The 25,107-nt window shown below is 41.5% G+C and overlaps 1 protein-coding gene across 1 annotated transcript; it reads right to left on the minus strand.

Moving 5' to 3' along the window:
- Nucleotides 1-9,528: 9,528 nt before the first annotated feature.
- Nucleotides 9,529-24,573, minus strand: LOC308292815 (NLR family CARD domain-containing protein 3-like). The gene is made up of 8 exons (XM_080735238.1): nucleotides 23,334-24,573; nucleotides 22,806-23,090; nucleotides 20,335-20,416; nucleotides 19,788-19,810; nucleotides 17,751-17,878; nucleotides 16,938-17,090; nucleotides 16,198-16,247; nucleotides 9,529-10,101 (listed from the first exon to the last, which is right to left on the minus strand). The coding sequence occupies exons 1-8, from the start codon at nucleotides 24,555-24,557 to the stop codon at nucleotides 9,557-9,559; spliced, it is 2,490 nt and encodes an 829-aa protein (XP_080591364.1). The 5' UTR covers nucleotides 24,558-24,573; the 3' UTR covers nucleotides 9,529-9,556.
- Between the last annotated feature and the right edge of the window lie 534 nt (nucleotides 24,574-25,107).

Genomic DNA, 25,107 nt, shown 5'->3' on the forward strand with positions numbered 1-25,107 from the left:
ATCAAATGTTGATTTAAACGTGTTCAATTAAATGAAGCCACCTAAAATTACATCCTGCACATAATTCTACATTCATTAAAATGCTGAACTTTGGCTGGGGGAGGAGTCTGGGATATACGTAGGTGGGTTCTTCCTCTTGAGTCTAGTGATCGTTATAACAATGTCCTGACAATCAAAATATGTCAGAATGTTTGATGGGGTGTCATTACATTTTATGTTGACATGGCACACTGACTATCTAGAACAGGGGTGGGCAACTTTGATGATGGAGAGGGCCACTATATTTTCACACACACTAAAATCCTGAACAGTATTTTTTTACATTTCATTTCAAATGCATATGTTACTTCTTACTTTATGAACTAAAATACAAATGCATTGGACATAAAAAAAAAGTCTAGTAGTAGGCTACTAGTCATCAAGATACTAATATACAGTAGACTAAAATAATTAAAGCTGGTCATGTTAGCACGTTTGGTTTGGAATTATAACAGCTGAAACCGATAATATATCAGTATTCCTGCAGGCCGCATTAAGTGAAGTTGGGGGGCCGCATGTGGCCCCCGGGCCGCCAGTTGCCCATGTATGATCTAGATAGAAAATAAAAACATGGCATTTCATTTCAAAAAGGTTGCTGACCCCTGCTCTAGATAATAATGACTTGATTCAGGCTGGCTTTTGTTGTGCCAATTATGTTTCCACACTAACACTTATTTAAATGGACTTTCTTTATTATATTTTATATTTTATTTTAATCATATCTATTCCACTACTGATGGAGTGTGTTGTTCATTGAACGATGGATGACGATGAGTTGGGTTTTCAGTGATGGTTGATGATGATGATATCACACATTTTTAGGTCTGTGTGCCTTTTTTTATTATTATTGTTTCAATCATTGCTGAGTATATTTATTATTGATTGTGTTACATGTTTTTGTACCAAGTTTTATGGAGGTCCAATTAACGATGAATGATCATTAGCTGGACACAACTCGCCCACTTGGGTGTGACTGACTGTTGCCATCTCCTTGTGTTGGAGCCTCCTCTGTAGTTAGGTCAAATCGGCAGCACAATATTATAGTTTGATATGCCATCGAAACGGTTCACTTTTCCTTTTTTTCCTCTTCATTTGGGTTGAATTTGCACGAGTCAGAGAAAGTGAAATGGATTCAGTAACTTTTCCACTGACACCACTGACATCACACATCATGTCTCATGTCCCTGTTAATCATTCAGCAACTGTTCTAAACACTCCTATGCTGTCCCTGTTAAACACGCAGTAACTATTCCACAGTCCTATCCCTGTTAAACACAACCATGTTCACAGCATCTTGGATCACATGACCACATAAGGTGGCGGGGACATGTCTCCATTACGACATGTTGCCACTCCGACATTGACTTCTTATTGTCGGAGTGGCGACACTTCCATAGGGGTTATGTTTAGGGTTAGGGTTAGAGTTAGGGTTAGTGTCGGAAAGGAGACACGTCTGAAAGGAGACATGTCGGAAAGGGCGTTCCTGATTAATATGCAAAAATCACGATACAGTAAGTTAATATGATGGCAGAGCAAGCACTAGTCTGCACAGATACTGTAGCAAGTCTTTGTACAGAGTAACATTGCAACCTAACTACCATGGATATTGTAGATGTACCCTTCTATTTAATCATTTTGGGGATGTTGATGTTTGTCGATTTGGTCAAAAGAAATTGGTTGAACAGAACTCATATTTCGGGACCATCGCTCCATTGTTTACAATGGTTTGTAATGCAGGCTGCCACCCCATGTGGTCATGTGATCCAAGATGGCCGCGGTGTGAATAAGGTCAATGGAAGAGGAACAACATGACAGAGCTGACCGTACCTTGAAACAGAGAAACGTTCCTTACTAAAAGATGGTCTCCTTATTGAACTGATGATGGACACACTTTGTTCTGGTAAAACTAAGACCAAAGATGTTTGTCCACTACCTTTTTCCACTGACGAAAACGAAATAAAAAATAAGCTATGGTCACTCGAGGCTAAACATATTGACGATTTCCAGACTAAAATGTTAGGGAGAGACTAGTGGAGAGGAGATCCAGTAGAACTAGAAGACAAGTCATTGTATGTTTGGTTGCGCTCGCATGTTGCTCTCTGAAAATAGCAGATGCAACCAAGTGTGAAAACAGCCATTACGACGCCATCAAGACCCGCCAATTATTTTTTTTATTTTTTTTATGTCAAGTTCAAACAGCTCATATACATAATACAGGTGTTCAAACACAAACAGCTGTACATGTACCATACACCGTGAGATTGTAATCTTGTTCTGGGTGTGGCTTATTTATTAATAATATTTCAGGTAGTTGGAACAAACTCCAACCCTTAGAGAGCAGATGGAGTGATTTCCACCAAACCAAACTGCAAGGTGCTGTTCCTGATGTCTGAGAAGAACTTTTATTTTATTTTTATTATGTTTTACACCCGGTCAGCAAGACGATGCCAAGATAAAAGAGAATGCATCTCTAGTGCTGGAGTATTGGATTTTATTTATCACGTGGAATCATTTGGTTGGTGTAATCTGTGGTGGCACAACTGAATCACTGATGTCTGAGTGGTGTCTTTGTTTTTTGCACACCCATGTTCATTTGTTTGAGCGCTGTTGGATACTGTCTGAGAAGTTGTAGAGGACTCTGAGTGTGTCTGTTATTGCTTTAACCCATTTAGGCCTAGAATTATTGACTGCTTTAACTGTTGAAAAATAGCAGATATACAAGCTCACAGCGCGGCACCGAGTGCCGCGCTGCGAGCTTGTAGATCTGCTATTTTTGATAAAGTCGTGAAAATCTTTGAATATATGTATTTTTAGAGCGAACGTTTGTAACTCAAATTTTGCTTCTGGGTGGTCCTTGGAACTAGATATTTTGAGATACGATTTTTTTTTACAGGGGTCCTTCACATGAAAAGGTTTGAGAGCCACTGACATAATAGTCTCTCAAGAACAGACTAACTGAGCTCCAGTTAAGTGAAAAGGACCTTTTCTTTGACGATGGCTGGCCAGATTGCTGACATAGTAACATAGGGTTTTTCAAAAAACCTTAGGATTCAAAAGACACTTATAGAATCGGGTAAAAATTCAAATTTTCACGATTTTTCAAAAATAGCAGATCTACAAGCTCGCAGCACGGCACTCGGTGCCGCGCTGTGAGCATCTGCTATTTTTCAACAGTTAAAGCATAAAATAATGATACGCAATAATGTGTACCCGTTCGGGGCTCTGCTGTCATTTTGTACTCAAACCTTTCTTTTTTATATACAGTGTATATGTAAGCAATTTACCCCGAGTGAGAGGACATTATGCTCTGATAATGTCCTGTGTGAGGGGGTGATCGGACGAGGCGAAGCCGAGTCCGATAACACCCTCACACAGGACATTATCAGAGCATAATGTCCGACCCCGAGTGGTAAATAGCTTTTCTACCACTTTTTCCCTTATACATGAAAGAAAACACATAGTTGTAACTTGCAAGGATCTTAAGTTACAATCATTATTGCCTATAAAACTTCCGCGAGCAGATAGTTCCACCAACAACATCTTCTACTCACCAACAGATGGCGCCAACTCCATACTAATCCATGCGTCTAGCTTACAGCTAAGCTAACGTCAGTTAGAAGTACCGTTCCGGCCGTAAATAGAGGCTGTTCGCTTCCAGAAAGGCATAGGTTCAGAGAAAAGGGGCTTTAAAGTTGGCGGATTGCATTGGATCCAAATAAATCGGCGACGTCGTACGCACGTTAGTAAACATAGGACCGCTACGACCGTCATATGTTGGTTGGGGGAAAGGTGTTCCGACTACCTCCTGAAGTCCCCGGATGTACACTGAGGCGCATTGATCTCGTCCTCACACAACTGCGGCGGTTGTTCTGCAATAACCTCCGGAATTTAGCCAATCAGAATCCAGTATTTGAACATGTGACTAGAAAAAGTGGTAGAAACAGTATATATACTGCAACAATCCATACACCAATGACCATTAAAAGTTCAGAAATGTTAATTGCACTTTCTCAGATTATACTTGATACATTCCCAATCAGTCCATAAGAAAAGGTGGCAGTGTTTGATGTGTGCTCAATGCTGTAAATGAAAGTGTCAGTGCAAAGTTTACTCTCAATAAAATAAATAAAACAATAAAAATAAAAAAAAGAATTGAAAAGTGTAGCGTAAGCTTGGAGTGGTTATTTAACCGTCTCCTCAGAGATGCTGTTGTTTACTATAAGACCGCCTTAATGCTCCCAAAATAATTGATTAACAGAGTGGTAAAAATATGTTTAATCCTCTAAGGCCGTTGTCAGGTATACTCAAGATGTGTTCATGTGGGTTCATCCAACTGGGCCTGATCAACACAGACCCCAGCCCTGCGCTGGGACGCACCTCAGCCCCCGTCACCTGGAAAGACCTGCTGTGCGGGCAGCTGGGCCTGTCCACGGCCAGCTCCGCCCGGGCCTTTGAGGAAGCCGTGTACGAACGCGTGGGAAGGGACGACTTCAAGATGGACGCCCTGAGATGGTTTGGGATGTTGGGAGATGACGCGGTGCCGCGCGCAGAGAGCGTCCTCGCGGCTCTGGCCAGACACCTGGAAGCCAGGCTCTCTTTTGACACCGGCGAGAGAGACATGGTCGTAATGCGGAACGACGTGGGCCTCCGTCACCCGACCGGCGAGCTGGAGACCAAACACATCAGCCTGGTGGTCTACGGAGACCCCCACGGGTTCTCTGCCATGGCCAAGACCGTGGGGTACCCAGCGGCCATTGCTGCGCGCATGGTGCTCCACGGGGAGATCGCCACCAAGGGTCTGGTGGTCCCCATGACGAAGGACATTTATGGACCAGCTCTGAAGAGGCTGAAGGAGGAGGGCCTCCACATCGTCTCCAAGAGCACCCTGCAGGAGAAGACACCCCAAAACAACAAGGGATGTACCCATATATATAATAGGCTATTTAAGCTTTGGATGGCTATTGCATATGACAACAGTAACCGGAAATGATCAGCACTCGATAGATCAACCTGCCACCGTCGCAGCTGCCTCTACAACGCCAGAAGCTCCTTTCCACGTAGCGTCTACAGCGTCTCCTGCGTAGACGCGTCGCCATGGGAACCAAATCATTCAGTAAAAGGGGTGGGACCCCGTCACCGACGGCTGTTTGCTTATTGATGCGGACCACAACGGCGATTGCGTCATAGCAGCCGTAGTCCCGCCTTACGTTGCAGTAGTAGAAACAGGCTCCTTAAATTACCTAATATATCAGCCACGTATCGGTATCAGCCAAACTTTTCAGGTCGAGACCCGAAAGAGAGATTAGACGTTTGCCCGGGACCCAAACTAGTGAAAATAGCAGATCTACAAGCTCACAACACAGATCTATTTTCACTACTTATTGATTAGTGTGGTTTCCCCGCAGGGCAACACACTTCTTGGCGTTTTTTACTCATCATCATCTGGTGTAATCTTTTCTCTAAGGGTTTTCCCATTGAAGTACTTGTCCGAGGTACTCATCAACTGATGTAAGCATGTCAGACAATCAGACATCAAAATACCTTGATATTGTGATGTCACCCTTTTCCCCCTATCTGATTGTTGGTCAATTAGAGAGTGAGATCATAATATCAATATTATACGGTTGTTCCACAAACTGTTAGAGATATACTGTTTTTCCACTTTCCATAAGTATTATGTCTTTATATAATTCCTAATATATATGAGTTAAGTAAAAAAAAATATCTAATTCAACAAAATGAGATGGGAGTGCATTAACTTTTTCGCCGCCGTTGACAGTCCTCACCGTCATTGAAAGGGTTAATACCATGGCGCCGTTGACGGTGAGGACTGTGAATCTTACTGTATATACAGTAAAGATATTATTACTTACTTAATGTCGCTCCGGTCCCGCTCGCATCGGTAATGTCGGCGATTTGTTTACAACGCACGTTGGGCGTGCACGCGAAGTGAAGCTCCTCAATGTTAAGTCAATGGAGAGGCCCATAAAGAAACTTCATTTAAACAAAATAGCCATTTTGAGACATTTTGCAGCAGATCTAAATGTAAACAAGGCAAAAGGCAGGGCGCAGCCATCTTCATCTTCTTGTCGCACACTGTCATGTGACTAGATGACGTAATCGTTGCAGTCAAGTGATAATCCAAAAAAACAAAAACAACCCCCTTCCGGCCCTTCAAAATAATAGCGGCGGCCGACGGAGGAAACGACGTGGCGCCGAGGCACCAAGCAACCTTCAGATTAAGAGGCAGTAGATGTGTTAAGAATGTAACAGATTAAAAACTTCTAGTTTGTGGTTTACAGTCTGGTAAATCAAAACAATATCTATATTCAACATTTTAAAATATGGACTTTTTCGTCTCAGGTACTCATTAGTGAACACAAGGTTTCTCTATGACACCATGCACACCGGGTCCCAATTTGTGACAAATTCTGACAATATTGTCAGACCCTCTCTGCAAAGGCCTTTAAGTCAAACGTTATTATTTTTTGGGTCTAATTTGCCTAGTGAATAAGTTAACAGTTTGACCACTTTACAGTTGGTAGTAAGCTTTGTATCGAGTGACCTGTGACCTGCTATGACCCAGGCTACTGTGTTCTTCCCAGTACAGATAGTAGATACAGTAGCCTACTAATGGTACGTTACGTACCATGTACATATAGAGCATCACAGCGGAAGTGGTTTACTGGTGCCACTTAAAATCTCCCTTTCATTTTCCCCATAGACATTTACAAAAATATTTATAACAATTATGTTAAGCCTCGAACCAAGCCATCCAGGATTGCAGTGAATCATGAACACGAGACCTTTGTTTCCAACCTAGTTATTATACATGACCAATGATATGATATGCATGATATGCATAGTGTTGTCATGACAACACTATGCATATCAATACGCAGGAACAACGACAGACTGTCAACGATCAATTTATTAAACAATTATTACTTCTACACATGATCATACAATAACATGTGAACAATGAGAACAGCATCACATTAATATTCAATGAAAGCACAATAATGGAATGAGTGAGGAAATAATGATCTGATAATAAATCAATGAATAAACAATGATTGATTCGAGTTCATTAACAACACATTTAGTAGATGTTTGAATCCAGGGTGATTGACAAAATTCTGACAAAATATATTGAACATTTCATCAACAAATAAAAACTAGACTAAAATGTCAGGGAGGGACAAGTGGAGAAGAGATCCAGTAGAACTAAAAGACAAGTCATTTTATGTTTGGTTGCACTCGGGTGTTGCTCTCTCTGAAAATAGCCGATCTACAAGTTCACAACACGTCACAGACATGCTGTGAGCTTGTAGATCAACATTTGTTTTGGCACAGAGCTACAGTAAGTATAAATCTGGCATTGTAGATCTGCTATTTTCACCCTAGAGATCTGGTGTAGAGGTGGGGGAAAAGCAGGGGACCAATTACAGAACCCTGGGGAACCCCAGTCAATAAAGTGTATGGGGTTCAAGTGGTTCAGTATAAAGGTTTATATACAAGAAACAATATTGATACTGTGACAATTACATAATCAAATATACAGTTTATCTCTGTCTGTTGTATAAAAAATATAAAAAAAATATATACATAAAATATGAGTTTGTATCAACATAAGAGACACAAGTATGACACTGATATTTACATCATCATCATTGATGGACAGTATTTATGATACATATTTATAAATGTGTGGAGTGGAGGTTTGTGCACTTCTATCTGATCTAATCTAAGATCTAAAGCTCCCTGTGGTGATGACTCATTTTATACCATAGAGTTTGACATTAATATGGATTTGACCAGGGACCCCCATTTGAACATATTTGTACCAGGGACCCCCATTTGAACATATTTGTATCAGGGACCCCCAAAAAACATTTGTATTATTTAAAAGAAAGTTTAACCTTTTTTGAGCTTGTAGATCTGCTGTTTTTGAATAGCCAACATACACATGGATAAAGTGGTTCAAATGATTGTGATGCTATGTTAACTACTTTTCCTGGGGACCCCCTGGTACGCAGTCCACGACCCTTGTGGGGTCCCCAGACGCATGGAGGTCACCGAACACCACTCTGGCACGAAACGACCAAACGGCGCGCTGTGAGCTTGTAGATCTGTATTTTTTAATAGCCAGACCCCACCCACCTCAAAACGATAATCTTAAAGTGGTTAAAATGTTGTTTTTACTGGGGACCCCCTGGTAAACAGTCCACGACCATTGTGGGGTCCCCAGACACATGGAGGTCACCGATCACCACTCTAGCACGAAAAGACCAAATGACGCGCTGTGAGCTTGTAGATCTGCTATTTTTTTTAAACCATGAACATTTGTGCAAACCTTTGAATGTATATTTTTAAAAGCAAACTTTGCTTCTGGGGGTCCCTGGAACAACACATTTTGAGATGGGGGGGGGGGGGGGGGTCAGCGACCAATTACATGTCATTTTGGGGGTCCTTGACATGAAAAAGGTTTGAGAACCACTGATTTAGCAGAATCTGGTAAAAAAAAGTAGTGTTCACGATTTTTCAAAAATAGCAGATCTACAAGCTCGGGGACTCGGCACTCAGTGCCGCGCTGTGAACTTGTAGATCTGCTATTTTAGGGAAAATGTTTGTGTTTCTTTTATATAATTTGTAACATTTTTGAAGCGGTGAAAACCGCTTCCAATGAATGGCTTTGTGTGTATCACGCCCATATATGGTCATTTCAGTCAAGAATGAACAGGCTTTTCCAAAAACAGAAAGTCTGTTTAATTACCATATATGGTGATGTCAGTCCAGAATGAACAGGGTTTTTCAAAAACACAAAGTATGTTACCTTATGTCCATATATGGTCACTCCAGGCCAGAATGAACAGGTTTTTCCTGTCCCACAGAATGTCCGTTTAATTACCATATATGGTGATCTCAGTCCAGAATGAACAGGGTTTTTCAAAAACACAAAGTATGTTACCTTATGTCCATATATGGTCACTCCAGGCCAGGATGAACAGGTTTTTCCTGTCCCGTACGTGTAAAATATCAGTCCAGAATGAATAGGCTTTTTCAAAAAGCAAAATGTCGATGTCCCTCCCGGTTAGATAAATGGATACCTTGAGGATTGGTCAAGCTTCACATGATAATTTGGCCTTCAGGGTTTAAAATATGTAGTAAGCCACAAATACATTCAGAATAGAGGTTTTATCTGTCCACCGCTTCACTTCGAACCGAGGTTTGATTTTTAACTACACAAATCTTTTCTCATGGGGGTCCGGGGTCAAAGGTCAAACACATGGGGGTGTTGTCATGACAACGTCAGAGAAACACTGAAACTACAGGAGCTGGAATGTGTGATATCACTGTGCTGCTGATTACATCATCATGATGATGTCACCGTGATGTCACCACGAGTCACTCATGCCCAAATATGGAGTCCATGACGTGGTAACCATGACAACCTGCACTCACTCAAACATGTTGAGTAACCATGGCGACCTGATGTCACCCTCACATAGAGACTCTATCTCTGCTCACACAGACACACTGAGGAGTCAGACCACACATAGAACCCAGCATAGAGAGGTTCAGTGAATGTGGTTTGGACGGTGTACAGGTGTGTGAGTGAGTCAGAGGACACTGTGTAGAAGGACAGAGTCCCAGCAGGACAGTCCACAAACACTGCTACTCTGTTGGAGCCCCCCCTAGAGGCACTGACAGGGAGGACAGTCTGCTTATTATTGTGTCTGACACTGTAACTCTTATCACTGTGACCATCCAGACTCCAGGACATGTTATTGTGTCCAAGCCTACAGTCATGACCACTTCCTTTCCTGCTGATTCCTCTATAAGTCACTGCTATCTGAACCACTCCACTGCACTCTACCTCCCAGTAACAGCGTCCAGTCAGACCCTCTGTACACAGAACCTGAGGATATGCATCAAACCTGTCAGAATGTGCAGGATATGATTGATCCTGTCCCTCACCACGTGTCACCTTCCTGTTGTTGTCAGACAGAGAGAGGTCTCTGCGTGCTGTGTTTGTGTCCAGAGTGAGACGCTGGAAATCTGATGAGAAAACAACACAGTAAACATTAAATACATCATTCACTGACTGACACACAACACACACACACACACACACACACACACACACACACACACACACACACACACACACACACACACACACACACACACACACACACACACACACACACACACACACACACACACACACACACACACACACACACACACATGAAATAAGACATGGAACCGCTTTATTCATTATTTTATGCTTTAACTATTAAAAAATAGCAGATCTACAAGCTCACAGCGCGGCACCGAGTGCCGCGCTGCGAGCTTGTAGGTCTGCTATTTCTTATTTTTATGTATTTTTTCCTTTGAATAATTCTTTTTAAAAGCGAACATTTGTGATTGGAACAAGATATTTTGAGATGGGGGTCCGCAGCCAAACGTGTGTCATTTTGGGGGTCCTTGACATGAAAAAGTTTGAGAAGCACTGATTTGGAAGATATTTATAGAATGGGGTGAAAATATTCACACCTTTTCAGGATTTTTCAAAAAGAGCAGATCTACAAACTCGCAGCATGCCCTGAGGTTGTACGTCTGCTATTTTGACCCCTGTGCCCCTAGTGTGACACCAAGTGTCCAAATTACGTGCTTGTAGATCTGCTATTTTTAAATAGCCAATACAGAGCAATATGGATAAAGTGCATAAAATGTGGCGTGGACTAGTTTACTGGGGACCCCCTGGTAAGCCCCCAAGGACCCCTGTGGGGTCCCCGGACGGGTGGAAGTTGCCGCCCACTAGTCTGGCACCAAACGACCAAATGACAATCTATGAGCTTGTAGATCTGCTATTTTTAGAATACCCAATAGAGAACAAAATGCTCAAAGTATAAAATGTGGCACAAAGTAGTTTACTGGGGACCCCCTGGTGCACAATCCGTGACCCCTGGGGGTCCGCGGACCGGGGGTATCCCCGCCAACTACTCTGGCACCAAATGACCAAATGATGATGACCAATCATTAATGACCAATTAATGATGCCCTATGGGCTTGTAGATCTGTATTTTTGAATAGCCAACAGAGAAAATGCTTAAAGTATAAAATGTGGAACAAACTAGTTTACTAGGGACCCCCTGGTGCACGCGGACCAGGGGGGTATCCCCGCCAACTACTCTGGCACCAAATGACCAAATATTACCCTATGAGCTTGTAGATCTGTATTTTTGAATAGCCAATACAGAGCAATATGGATAAAGTACATAAAATGTGGCGTGAACTAGTTTACTGGGGACCCCCTGGTAAGCCCCCAAGGACCCCTATGGGGTCCCCGGACGGGTGGAAGTTTCCGCCCACTAGTCTGGCACCCAGTGACCAAATGACATGCTATGAACTTGTAGATCTGCTATTTTCAAAATAGCCAATAGAGAAAAAAATGCTCAAAGTATAAAATGTGGCACAAACTAGTTTACTGGGGACCCCCTGGTGCACAATCCGTGACCCCTGGGGGTCCGCGGACCAGGGGGGGATCCCCGCCAACTAATCTGGCACCAAATGATCAAATGATGATGACCACATTAATGACCAATTAATGATGCCCTATGGGCTTGTAGATCTGTATTTTTGAATAGCCAACAGAGAACAAAATGCTCAAAGTATAAAATGTGGCTCAAAGTAGTTTACTGGGGACCCCCTGGTAAGCCCACAAGGACCCCTGTGGGGTCCCCGGATGGGTGGAAGTTGCCGCCCACTAGTCTGGCACCCAGTGACCAAATGATGCGCTATGAACTTGTAGATCTGTATTTTTGAATAGGCAATAGATAGCAATATGGTTAAAGTGCATAAAATGTGGCGTGAACTAGTTTACAGTTTACAGTTTAGGCATTTAGCAGACGCTTTTAATCCAAACAAGATAATAAACAAGATAATATGTCAGTACCACAACAGCAATATAACAAATGCAAATGGATATCTATCTAGAAAAAAACACAATATAATCAAAGTTCTAAAAACCTAAAAAAGAAATGCTAACTAGCTTCATGTATGTTCATTGATTTTTCTGTAGTGCTAAGGGTTTAGGTGGAGTCTGAAAAGGTGAATCTTCAGTCCACGGCGAAAGCTAGCGAGTGAGTCCGTTGTTCTAAGTGCGACAGGGAGTTTATTCCACAACTTGGGGGCCAGGAGGGCAAACTGTCTCGGACGAGTGGATTTTTGCCCTGGAGTTTTTTGCGAGGGTTCTGTCAGCATCCCTGTGTTGGCTGATCTAAGTGAACGTGTGGGGGTGTAGGCGTTGATCAGGTTTTGGAAGTATGGAGGAGCCATACCTTTGGCTGCTTTGAAGGTCAGCATCTGTGTTTTGTATTCAGTGCGGGCCGTTTTGTATTCAGTTTACTGGGGACCCCCTGGTAAGCCCCCAAGGACCCCTGTGGGGTCCCCGGACGGGTGGAGGTCACCCCCTCTAGTCTGGCACCCAGTGACCAAATGACACGCTATGAGCTTGTAGATCTGCTATTTTCAGAATAGCCAATAGAGAACAGGGGACCCCCTGGTGCACAATCTGTGACCCCTGGGGGTCCGCGGACCAGGGGGGGATCCCCACCAACTACTCTGGCACCAAATGACCAAATGACGCCCTAGGAGTTTGTAGATCTGTATTTTTGAATAGCGAACAGAGAGCAATATGCATTAATACATAAAATGTTGCGTGAACTGGTTTACTGGGGACCACCTGGTAAGCCCCCAAGGACCCCTGTGGGGTCCCCGGACGGGTGGAGGTTGCCGTCCACAACTCTGGCACCCAGTGACCAAATAACGTGCTGTGAGCTTGTAGATCTGCTATTTTTTTAAAAGCATGAACATTTGTGCAAACCTTTGAATGGTGTATTTTTCAAAGCCAACTTTGCTTCCGGGGGTCCCTGCAACAACACATTTTGAGACGGGGTCCGCAACCAAATCAATGTAATTTTGGGGGTCCGTGACATGAAAAGGTTCGAGGACCACTAATTTAGAAGAACGGTTTGGAATGGAATCGGGTCAAAAATATTCAAAGACCTGCACAAGTATTCATGATTTTTCAAAAATAGCAGATCTACAAGCTTGCAGCACGGCACCGCGAGCTTGTTAATCTGCTATTTTTCACACATGCACGCACGCACTCTCTCACACACTCTCACACTCGTATTAGTAACCTTTCTTTTAGTGTTGATTTTGTTGACTAAAACTCGTCTAAAAGACTGGGCTTTTAGATCAGCGTTTCAACCCTGTTTTCCCTTAATTTTAGATCAAGCCGAAGATAAGCATCTTTGTACTGCTTAAATGCTGGATGCAAAATATTATTTGTGGGTTGTTGAAGGCTAAATGAGGCTAAATGTGAAGATAAATGTACAGACGGATTACCACACACTTGCATCCTGTTATGTAGAGACACACATGGGGGAAATCTGGTTGAAATGGAAAACAACAAATGCAGAAGCGACTTGGAGCACACTTATGGCGAAGTGAATTCAGACAAAGTCTGGCAGAGGTGTATATACAGTATACTGTCCCCTTCAGAAGGAACATTTGGCTCTCTACCCCAGCGAGAGGTCGCACGCCAAAAGACCTCTTGCACCAATCTGACAGAGAGAGAGCCCCCAGGATTAACAATTTTAATTCTGTAAAAGAAAGTATGGAATGGAAATGATCAACCGGTTGGTGCATCTCTAACCTTTGAAAGGGTAATAAGAATTTATTCTGCTTTCTTACTATGATGATTATTATCATTATAGTGTAAAAATGGAAACGATGATTTAGACTAAATTGGGAACATTGAAATGTACTTTGAATGCTTTTGCCTTTTTGTATTTCTGTAAAAGCTTTTATTTCTTTAGTAAATTACCTGCAAAATATATCATTCAAAATCTGATTTTTATATGCATCATTATGAAATGTATAACCATAGAGATCTGCTTAAATAGGATGTGTTGAACCTATAATCTAAGTGTGGCCTAACTTGTTGGGATATTGATTCGAAGGTTTAGTTAATATTCAAAAACACCTCCTTGGATCTAATTATCCTAGATTCAAAATAACTACTCTGATAATACAACCAACAGTCAGATCCAGCAGCGAGCTACAGTTAATCTCAGGTTACAGAGGAGGACCAATGCATTGGGTCATAGGCAGAGGTTTCTGATGTTGAAATTAGGAGGGACTGAGAGATGGATGTAGTTAGATTTCAGAGCGAGTCGTTGCAAATATACGCTTAAAGTTGCCTATTGTTATTTAGACTTCTAAAACCTATTGAAATGGATAGCGTAACGCCATCCTGTATGGGATTGCGTGGATTAATAACAAACTATGACTAAATGTTCGTCGACTCGCTTTTCTTTCACTGACGAAAACTAAATAAAATCTAAACTCTGACTAAAACTAAAAATATATTGACAATTTAGTCAACAAATAAAAACTAGACTAAAATGTTAGGGAGGGACTAGTGGAGAAGAGATGCAGTAGAAATAAAATAAATGTTGCTGAAAATGGCAGATCTACAAGCTCACAACGCGTCACGCTGTGGTACGTTGTGAGCTTGTAGATCTGCTATATTCAGCATGCAGCCAAGCGTAAAATCATCCATTATGATATCATCAAGGTCCATCAAAATACATTTTAGTCAACTAAATCAACTGAAGATTTATATTATATATATATTTAGTCGACTAAAACTAGACCAAAACTAAAACATTTCAGATGACTAAAATATGACTAAACTAAATGGAGTTTTATTCAAACCACTATGACTAAAACTAAATTAAAATCATTTGTTGTGTGTCAGTCAGTGATCACTTGTCGATCAGTTATTTTTTAAATAGTATCGATCAACAAGCAACTGTTTGTTTGTTTTCACTCAAAATAATTAAAATGCACCCATCACTTTCGGGTGGAAATCTCTAAACATTTAAAATAGTAAAAAATAACTGATCTACAAGCTCACAACCAGGTCTGTGTCTGATGACAACACAGTAAGATCTACAAGCTCACAACCAGGTCTGTGTCTGACGACAACACAGTAAGATCTACAAGCTCACAACCAGGTCTGTGTCTGACGACAACACAGTAAGATCTACAAGCTCACAACCAGGTCTGTGTCTGACGACAACACAGTAAAAGAATAATGTTTGAACTGTGGACCCCCTAAAATAACCATATTTGAACAGAACCCCCACCCAGCAAGCAGAATTGTAGGCAATACTGTACATGTATTTACAGTAGTTTGACAGAAAATAGACAAACTACAAGCTCATAAAACCTCACACTGTGAGGCGTTGAGAGCTTGTAGATCAGATATTTTCACAACATTTGCTGCTTTCTTATGTAATATTCTAAAAGTCAATAAACAACGCATCCCAAGTATTGCAAGCTTGTATATCTGCTATGTTTGCCTGTACTATAGCCGATATAAAATTCACAACTTAATCAATTTGATGTGAGTTTGCAGATCGGCTCACAACCTGTAACAATGTGACACATTGTGAGCTTGTAGATCAGCCATTTTGTTTAAATAATAGTTCATATAAAAGTTCACCACGTCATGATGTGTATTATGAGTTTGTAGATTGTCTCTTTTTATGTTTGCTATACAACTGATCTACAAGCTCACAGCATGACACATTAGGAGCTTGTAGATCGTCTATCAGTGAAATATGGCCGCTCATAATGATGTTTTACGATTCGAGGCGTTTTGAGCTTAAAGATCAGTGATTTTTAAAATATATACAAAGATCACAGTTCATCACATTATGGCACCTTTTGATCTTGTCGATCTGCTATTTTTTGGTCTATGAAATATAGGCTAGTGGATCTACAAGCTCACACAACATGTCACATTGCAACAGGTTGTGAGCTTGTAGATCAGCTGTTTTTAAAATATAGCCAATCTACAAGCTTAAGGCGCATCATAAAGGGAGGCGTTGTGAGCTTGTAGATCGGCTATTTAAAAACATCATCTAGTGGCAACACATTATGTATAATACTATTATTAACAGTTTTCAGTTTAAAATTCAGGGAGTATAAAACATGGGAGGAGCCAACAGATTATAAAACAGTGTACAATATGTCCAAGTGTGATATAAATACAGACCCAGAAATACTCACATCTTTTAAGGAGTTCAGGTTTAATCCAATCTTCTCCTCCATGTTTCACTCTGCAGGAAGTAGAACAACAATGCATCAATGTCTAACTGTCTAACACAACGTCTCCACTAGCTGACACTACAGGGGTTCTCCTATAAATAGCTTACAGGACATTTTTAATCACAAGTATTGACTGAGACTTAGTTGTGATGAAGACTAACATATTCATGGTATCCATGGTCTATCATCCCAGTGGGGTGATAGGGGGTACATAAACACAGTGGGTATGGGCCTAGTGGGTGATAGGCACATAAACACAGTGGGTATGGGCCTATCACCCACTGGTACCAGTGGGTGATAGGCACATAAACACAGTGGGTATGGGCCTATCACCCCACTGATCCCACTGCAAACACATTGCACTGGGAGAGTGTTTTCTGCTGGTGATTCAGTCCGAGTGTATCAAAGGTGCGTTCGGAAATGCGCACCGGGTGTGGTTAGGGTTAGGGGTTAGGTTTAGGCATAGTTTTACTGAGGTTAGGGTTAGGGTTAGGTTTAGGCATAGTTTTACTGAGGTTAGGGTTAGGATTAGGGTTAGGCACTCACTACACGGAGCACACACCCGGTGCACATTTCCGAACGCACCCTTTGATACACTCGGACTGAACGACCTGCAGAAAACACTCTCCCACATTGCACTATTTACACAGTAAGAGAGAAACAGTGCTCTATCCAACATGGACACATCCAGGTCTACTCACTCAACAGTCTGCTGTCCAGCAGAGATTAGAGTCTTCAGTTGTGATTCATTCAGGACGTTGAAACGCACGTCCAGTTCTTTGAGATGGAGATTAGATCTAAGAGCTGAGGCCAGAAGTTCACAGCATCTCTCTGACAACCAGCAGTTATGCAGTCTGAATGAATAATAATACATACCATTTATTTACATACACACACACACACGCGCATGTGCACGTGCACGTATGCGCCACACACACACACACACACACACACACACACACACACACACACACACACACACACACACACACACACACACACACACACACACACACACACACACACACACACACACACACACACACACACACACACACACACACACACACACACAGAGAAGAGTTAAAAACTATAGCAGTAAAGGCAATGCATGGCTTTGAGGTGGGATATTTAATACAATATGTGTCATTATTCCTGGATACATTTATATGCTAGGACAAGCAGGATGGATGGATGGATGCATGCATGGATGGATGCATGCATTCTCTTCTCTGTATTCTCTAGATTAATTGTCAAGTAGGCTACTATGTTCCAAACGTGTGAAATGGAAATAGATTATAACTGATTCCCACCCTACCCTATGTTTTTTTTACTCAAATGGTGCTGAGTTGGTCATCACACCACTGATCACACTGTTCAGATTTCAGTGTATTGGTGTATGTTACCATGTGATCAACATCGTTGGCACTGCTCAAATAAAGACACCACCATATTCATGTTATAATCTCAAGAAAATAGAACTGATCAAAATAATGATGGTAAATTAATCTGACCTGAGGATTTCCAGGATACAATATGGACTCTTCAGTCCTTCACAGAGCATCTCCACTAGTCCTGAGTCCTGCAGGTCGTTTTCACTGAGGTCCAATTCTCTTAAATGGGAAGGATTAGAGCTGAGAGCTGAAGCCACAACTTTAACCTCTGTCTGTCTGAGGTCACAGCCAACAAGTCTGTAAATGCAGATTACATAAGAGATTATCAAAACAAATTATACATAGTTCACTGTCATGGGAGTTAAATACAATATTTCCTATCTAGTTATCCAGACATAAACAGTATTTAGCACAGCAGTATTATAGTTTGACTCGGCTCCACAGATAAATATTGTGAAAATAGCCAAACTACAAGCTCACAATGTCTCGCAGTGAGCTTGTAGATCTGCTATTATCACAATGTTTGCCTCTTCCTTCTGTAATATTTGACAATTTGGCCAATTTGGTTTTTAAAAGGTCCTACAAGTCATTACATTTTACCTTTATAAATAAATGTGCCCTGTCTACACTTATACGGTTTGTTGGTTTGTTTATTGTTGAGTGAGAAAACAATGTTGCACATTAAGCTAATCATCTGGATTAGAGGGGGGTCCCAACCCTCAGTTTGGGAACCTGATGCCTATAGGCTAATCAAACGATAGTTGATTGGTCCAGTAGGTAGATGCAGAATATTGATTATTCGTTGATCTGTTGCATTGCTCTGTGGTTTGATAACTTTGGCGTATAGCTATAGGGTCGCACGTCAAAAATAGCCAATCTAGAAGCACACAGGCGTTGCGTCCTCAACGCGTTGTGATCTTGTAGATCAGCTATTTTTGCTGCGCAATCCTGTTGTATGACAAAGTAGCGTTTAAATGTGTCTTTACATTTTCTTTAAAGGGATATTACACTTTCAAACACGTCATTTTAATGTCTACTCAGGCACATAGGCTTGCTTAACCATGATATCAAGCTTAAAACATTCTCACACAACATTCATATTGTATTCACATAATACAGTATAATAAAACAGAAGTGATCAAAAATGTATCTTACCGTATAATCTCCAGTCTACAGTACAGACTCTTCAGTCCAGCAAAGAGCAGCAGTCCTGAGTCGTTCAGGTTGTTTTTACTGAGGTCCAATTCTCTCAAATGGGAAGGATTAGAGCTGAGAGCTGAAGCCACAACTTCAACCTCTGTCTGTCTGAGGTTACAGCCAACAAGTCTGTAAATGCAGATTACATTTCAACCAGCTGTTAAAGGTGTGAAATGAACACTGAACTACATTGCATATTTACTGCCTAAACTGTGTAAAAGCTTTACAAACAAGCTGCTAGAGACCAGCATTCAATCTCTCTATTTCTCATCAAGCTGGGCCACAGCTGCAGGCTTTGATCTGGCTTCGAGGCGGAGCACAGACACAGCGTTAGTTTGCATTTCCCCCAATATTATAACATTTCATAAACTACAATATGGAGGTTATGTGAAGAGACAGAACCAGGAAATGCAAGTGATGCTCCCGCCAGCTGGACAGTTGAGTTATAAGAATGATGAAACCACTCCTCATCCATAAGTGTAGGGAATATTAAATATAGTCTGTCTACGTAATATTGGACCAAAGGTAGAAAGATAGCAAATATCCAATGAGTTGCTAATAGTTTTTTTTGTCAAACTCAGAAAAGTGAAAACAGCAGCTCCAAACATTGCAGCAAACATATGCAAAGATACAAGAAGTGTCTTATATTATTGTTCTGTAACTGTATATCGATAACATAAAACAATGGGTAAAGGTTTTATGCCCCTTTAACAGAGTAAAAAAGCTCAACTAGTGAACTAGTGAACTGAATGATTGAATCTGGAACTTGGGACAAACATGTTGTTTTTAGTAGTCAGATACATATTACATATTGTGAAAATACCCAAACTACAAGCTCACCACGCCTCGCAGTGAGCTTGTAGATCGGCTATTATCACAATGTTTGCCTCTTCCTTCTGTAATATTTGACAATTTATCCAATTTGGTTTTAAAAAGGTCTTAAAAGTAATACAATTGTACCTTTAGAAATGTTGGTTTGTTTACTGTTGAGTGAGAAAACAATGTTGCACATTAAGCTAATCATCTGGATTAGAGCCCCCTTGGGGGTCCCGACCCTCAGTTTGGGAACCTCATGCCTATAGGCTAATCAGTTGATTGGTACAGTAGGTAGATGCAGGATATTAATATCCGTTGATCTGTTGCGTACCTCAGTAAAGTTTGATAACCTTGGCGTAGCTACAATGGGTCGCATGTCGAAGATAGCCGATCTACAAGCTCACAGGCATTGCGTCCTCAACGTGTTACGATCTTGTAGATCAGCTATTTTCGGTGCGCAATCCTGTTGTTTGACGACGCAGCCTTTAAATTTGCTTTAAAGACATATTACACTTTCAAACACGTAATTTTAATGTCTACACAGGCACATAGGCTTGCGTTATTCTCACACAACATTCATACTATATTCACATAATACAATATAATAAAACAGAAGTGATCAAAATAAACCTGGTAAATGTAACTTACCGTAGAATCTCCAGTCTACAGTGCAGACTCTTCAGTCCTTCACAGAGCAGCTCCACTAGTCCTGAGTCCTGCAGGTCGTTTTCACTGAGGTCCAATTCTCTCAAATGGGAAGGATTAGAGCTGAGAGCTGAAGCCACAACTTCAACCTCTCTCTGTCTGAGTTTACAGCCAACAAGTCTGTAAATGCAGATTAAATAAGAGATTATTTATACATAGTTCACTGTCATGGAAGTTAACCACTTAAACCCTAAATGGTTGAGCGGAGTCCCTCAGGGCTCTATACCAGTGTCTTGTGTTATTGTGGGGAAATCTTTAGCTGACTATAAAACCTTTGCTTGTGTCAGGTTGCGAGGAATTGTGAGCTTTTAATTGCCTACAAGTCTTAGCATTGGATGAAGACGTAGTCTGGATGAAATCTGTGTACCAATCCCCATGTGGGATAACCTAGTATTTCAAAATATTCCTTTCCTCTCAGTGATGAATGTAAAGCAATCCATAATCTATCAGGTAACAGTGTTCCAGTGTCCTATACATCCTAGTATCATAATCTATCAGGTAACAGTGTTCCAGTGTCCTATACATCCTAGTATCATAATCTATCAGGTAACAGTGTTCCAGTGTCCTATACATCCTAGTATCATAATCTATCAGGTAACAGTGTTCCAGTGTCCTATACATCCTAGTATCATAATCTATCAGGTAACAGTGTTCCAGTGTCCTATACATCCTAGTATCATAATCTATCAGGTAACAGTGTTCCAGTGTCCTATACATCCTAGTATCATAATCTATCAGGTAACAGTGTTCCAGTGTCCTATACATCCTAGTATCATAATCTATCAGGTAACAGTGTTCCAGTGTCCTATACATCCTAGTATCATAATCTATCAGGTAACAGTGTTCCAGTGTCCTATACATCCTAGTATCATAATCTATCAGGTAACAGTGTTCCAGTGTCCTATACATCCCAGTATCATAATCTATCAGGTAACAGCGTTCCAGTGTCCTATACATCCTAGTATCATAATCTATCAGGTAACAGTGTTCCAGTGTCCTATACATCCTAGTATCATAATCTATCAGGTAACAGTGTTCCAGTGTCCTATACATCCTAGTATCATAATCTATCAGGTAACAGTGTTCCAGTGTCCTATACATCCCAGTATCATAATCTATCAGGTAACAGTGTTCCAGTGTCCTATACATCCCACTATCATAATCTATCAGGTAACAGTGTTCCAGTGTCCTATACATCCTAGTATCATAATCTATCAGGTAACAGTGTTCAAGTGTACTATACATCCTAGTATCATAATCTATCAGGTAACAGTGTTCCAGTGTCCTATACATCCCACTATCATAATCTATCAGGTAACAGTGTTCCAGTGTCCTATACATCCCACTATCATAATCTATCAGGTAACAGTGTTCCAGTGTCCTATATATCCCAGTATCATAATCTATCAGGTAACAGTGTTCCAGTGTCCTATACATCCTAGTATCATAATCTATCAGGTAACAGTGTTCCAGTGTCCTATACATCCCAGTATCATAATCTATCAGGTAACAGTGTTCCAGTGTCCTATACATCCCAGTATCATAATCTATCAGGTAACAGTGTTCAAGTGTACTATACATCCTAGTATCATAATCTATCAGGTAACAGTGTTCAAGTGTACTATACATCCTAGTATCATAATCTATCAGGTAACAGTGTTCCAGTGTCCTATACATCCTAGTATCATAATCTATCAGGTGACAGTGTTCCAGTGTCCTATACATCCCAGTATCATAATCTATCAGGTAACAGTGTTCCAGTGTCCTATACATCCCAGTATCATAATCTATCAGGTAACAGTGTTCCAGTGTCCTATACATCCTAGTATCATAATCTATCAGGTAACAGTGTTCCAGTGTCCTATACATCCTAGTATCATAATCTATCAGGTAACAGTGTTCCAGTGTCCTATACATCCTAGTATCATAATCTATCAGGTAACAGTGTTCCAGTGTCCTATACATCCTAGTATCATAATCTATCAGGTAACAGTGTTCCAGTGTCCTATACATCCCACTATCATAATCTATCAGGTAACAGTGTTCCAGTGTCCTATACATCCCATTATCATAATCTATGAGGTAACAGTGTTCCAGTGTCCTATACATCCCACTATCATAATCTATGAGGTAACAATGTTCCAGTGTCCTATACATCCCACTATCATAATCTATCAGGTAACAATGTTCCAGTGTCCTGCATCCCAGTATCATCTATTTGTGTAGCAAAGGTGAGCAACTGTTTGAGAGCCTATTATTTGGTATTCTGTTGCATTAAACCTTAAAAGAATAATTTATTCACACTCAACTGATCCATCGCATGAGGGAAAGGGTTCCAAATAAACTAAATTGTATGCTTATAGTTGACAAGAGACATTTTTGAACTTGTACTACAGATTGACTCTAGAATGTTCCAATTCACTTGACTACCAACCTCGCCTTTTTGCAGTTCCTCACAGCTGGGATCAGTCTGTTTCTAAACCGCTCTGCTGCATTGTATTTCTTCAGGTCAAACTCTTCCAGAACATCCTCAGACATCTGCAGCATGAAGGCCAGAGCTGAACATTGGCTCCCAGTCAGATTCTTCTTTGATCCATTCTTTGACTTCAGGTACTTTTGGATTTCCTGATGTAATGAGTTATCATTCATTTCCATCAAACAGTGGAAGATGTTGATACATCTGTCAGGCGAGGCATCGCGAGTGTACATCCTCTTCAGGTTCTTGATGGCTTTCTGGATCTCCTGTGGACAGTTTTCTGTTTGACCCAGTAGACCTTCTAGCAGACTCTGGTTGGACTCCAGTGAAAGGCCATGAAGGAATCGAACAAGTAAGTCCAGATGGCCATTTTTACTCTTAAGGGATATTTTCTTAGCAGCTTTCAGGAAGTCTGAGAGGGAGCTGTCACTGTTGTACTTTTTATCTTCCAGGAATGTCTTCAGTACCTTCATGTTCTTCTGTGTGAAACAGTGGAACAAGTAGACTGCAGCCAGAAACTCCTGGATGATCAGATGAACAAAACTGTAGACCGTTTTCTGGAAGAGCAAACTCTCTCTTTTGAAGATCTTTGTGCACACTCCTGAGTACAGCGAGGCTTCATTGACATCAAGACCACACTCTTCCAGGTCTTCTTGGTAGAACATGATGCTACCTTTCTCCAGATGTTCAAATGCCAGCCTTCCCAGCTTCAGAAGAACATCCTTGTCAGTCTCTGTGAGGTGCTGTTGATTAACCTCATCTGTCTCGCCATACTTCTGCTTCTTCCTCTTTGTTTGAACCAACAGGAAGTGGCAGCACATCTCAGTCAGGGTCTTGGGCAGCTGTCCTATCGTGTGTGTCATCAACATGTCCAGCAGAATGGTAGCAATGATCCAACAGAAGAGTGGGATGTGACACATGATGTAGAGGGTCCTTGATGTCTTCAAGTGTGAGAGGATTCTGTCAGCCAGCTTCTCTTCACTGACTCTGTTCTTTAAAGACTCCTCCTTCTGGGGGTCTGGGCTGGTCTGTTCCTCATCACTGAATCTGTTCTTAAAGTACTTCTCCTTCTGGGGGTCCGTGAACCCTCGTACTTCTGTCACCAGGTCAACATATCCAGGAGGGATCTGATTGGCTGCTGCAGGTCTGGTGGTTATCCAGAGGAGGGCTGAGGGGAGCAGATTCCCCTCGATGAGGTTTGTCATCAGAGCATCCACTGATGATGTCACTGTGACATCAGAAACAGTGTTATTTTGGAAGTGGAATGAAGACCTGCTTTCATCCAGACCATCAAAGATGAAGCCAACTTTCCAGACAGCGAGCTGCTCTGCTGTGACCTTCTTTAATGTTGGGTGGAATTCATGGATCAGTGAGAGAAGACTGTACTGCTCATCTCTGACCAGGTTCAGCTCCCGGAATGAGAAGGGAATCAGGAGATCTATATCTTGATTTTCCAAACCCCTTGCCCAGTCCAGAATGAACTTGCGCACAGAGAATGTTTTTCCAATGCCAGCGATGCCCTTGGTCAGAACTCTTCTGATGGGTGTCTCTCTGCCAGGGCGGGGTTTAAAGATGTCACAGCAGTTGATTGGTTCGTCATGGAAGGTCTTCATGTTGGAAGCTGTCTCAAGCTGTATCACCTCATGTTGCCTATTAACCCCTTCACTCTCTCCCTGTGAGATGTAGAGCTCTGTGTAGGTGCTGGTGAGGGAGGTTCCAGACTCTTCCGTCATGTGGTCTTTCACTTCATCAAGACTCTCCAAACTAACCTTATAATCCATCAAGTCACCCTGCGGACTGACATCTGAAATGAGAAGAAAATGTACACTTTAAACATTCAGATCTGTATGTAATGTTCCATCTTTACAGGACACATTACTAATTATATATATATATATGTGTGTGTGTGTGTGTGTGTGTGTGTGTGTGTGTGTGTGTGTGTGTGTGTGTGTGTGTGTGTGTGTGTGTGTGTGTGTGTGTGTGTGTGTTTGTGTGTGTGTTCTAAATTATATCCAGTCTTACTTTGTCCAGGTGTGGTGTGACTGGGTGTCTTCAGTCCAGGTGTGGTTCTGGATCTCTTGGATGCCTGCTCTGTCACAACACAACCACTCCTCTTCCTCTCTCTGTGGAGGAGAAGACAACTTATAATGAACTAGAAGCAGTGGTCTTCCGAGCACAGGTCTCCTGGTGGTGCTATGATAGGCCAATGTAAAAAGGGTGGCATGTGTTCTTCGCCAATCTTTCATCGCAGTCAGACGCTGCATGCATGATTTGAGGCATTGT

The sequence above is a fragment of the Nannobrachium achirus genome, assembly GCF_963921795.1.
Source record: "Nannobrachium achirus genome assembly, chromosome: 10".
Taxonomy (NCBI): Eukaryota; Metazoa; Chordata; class Actinopteri; order Myctophiformes; family Myctophidae; genus Nannobrachium; species Nannobrachium achirus.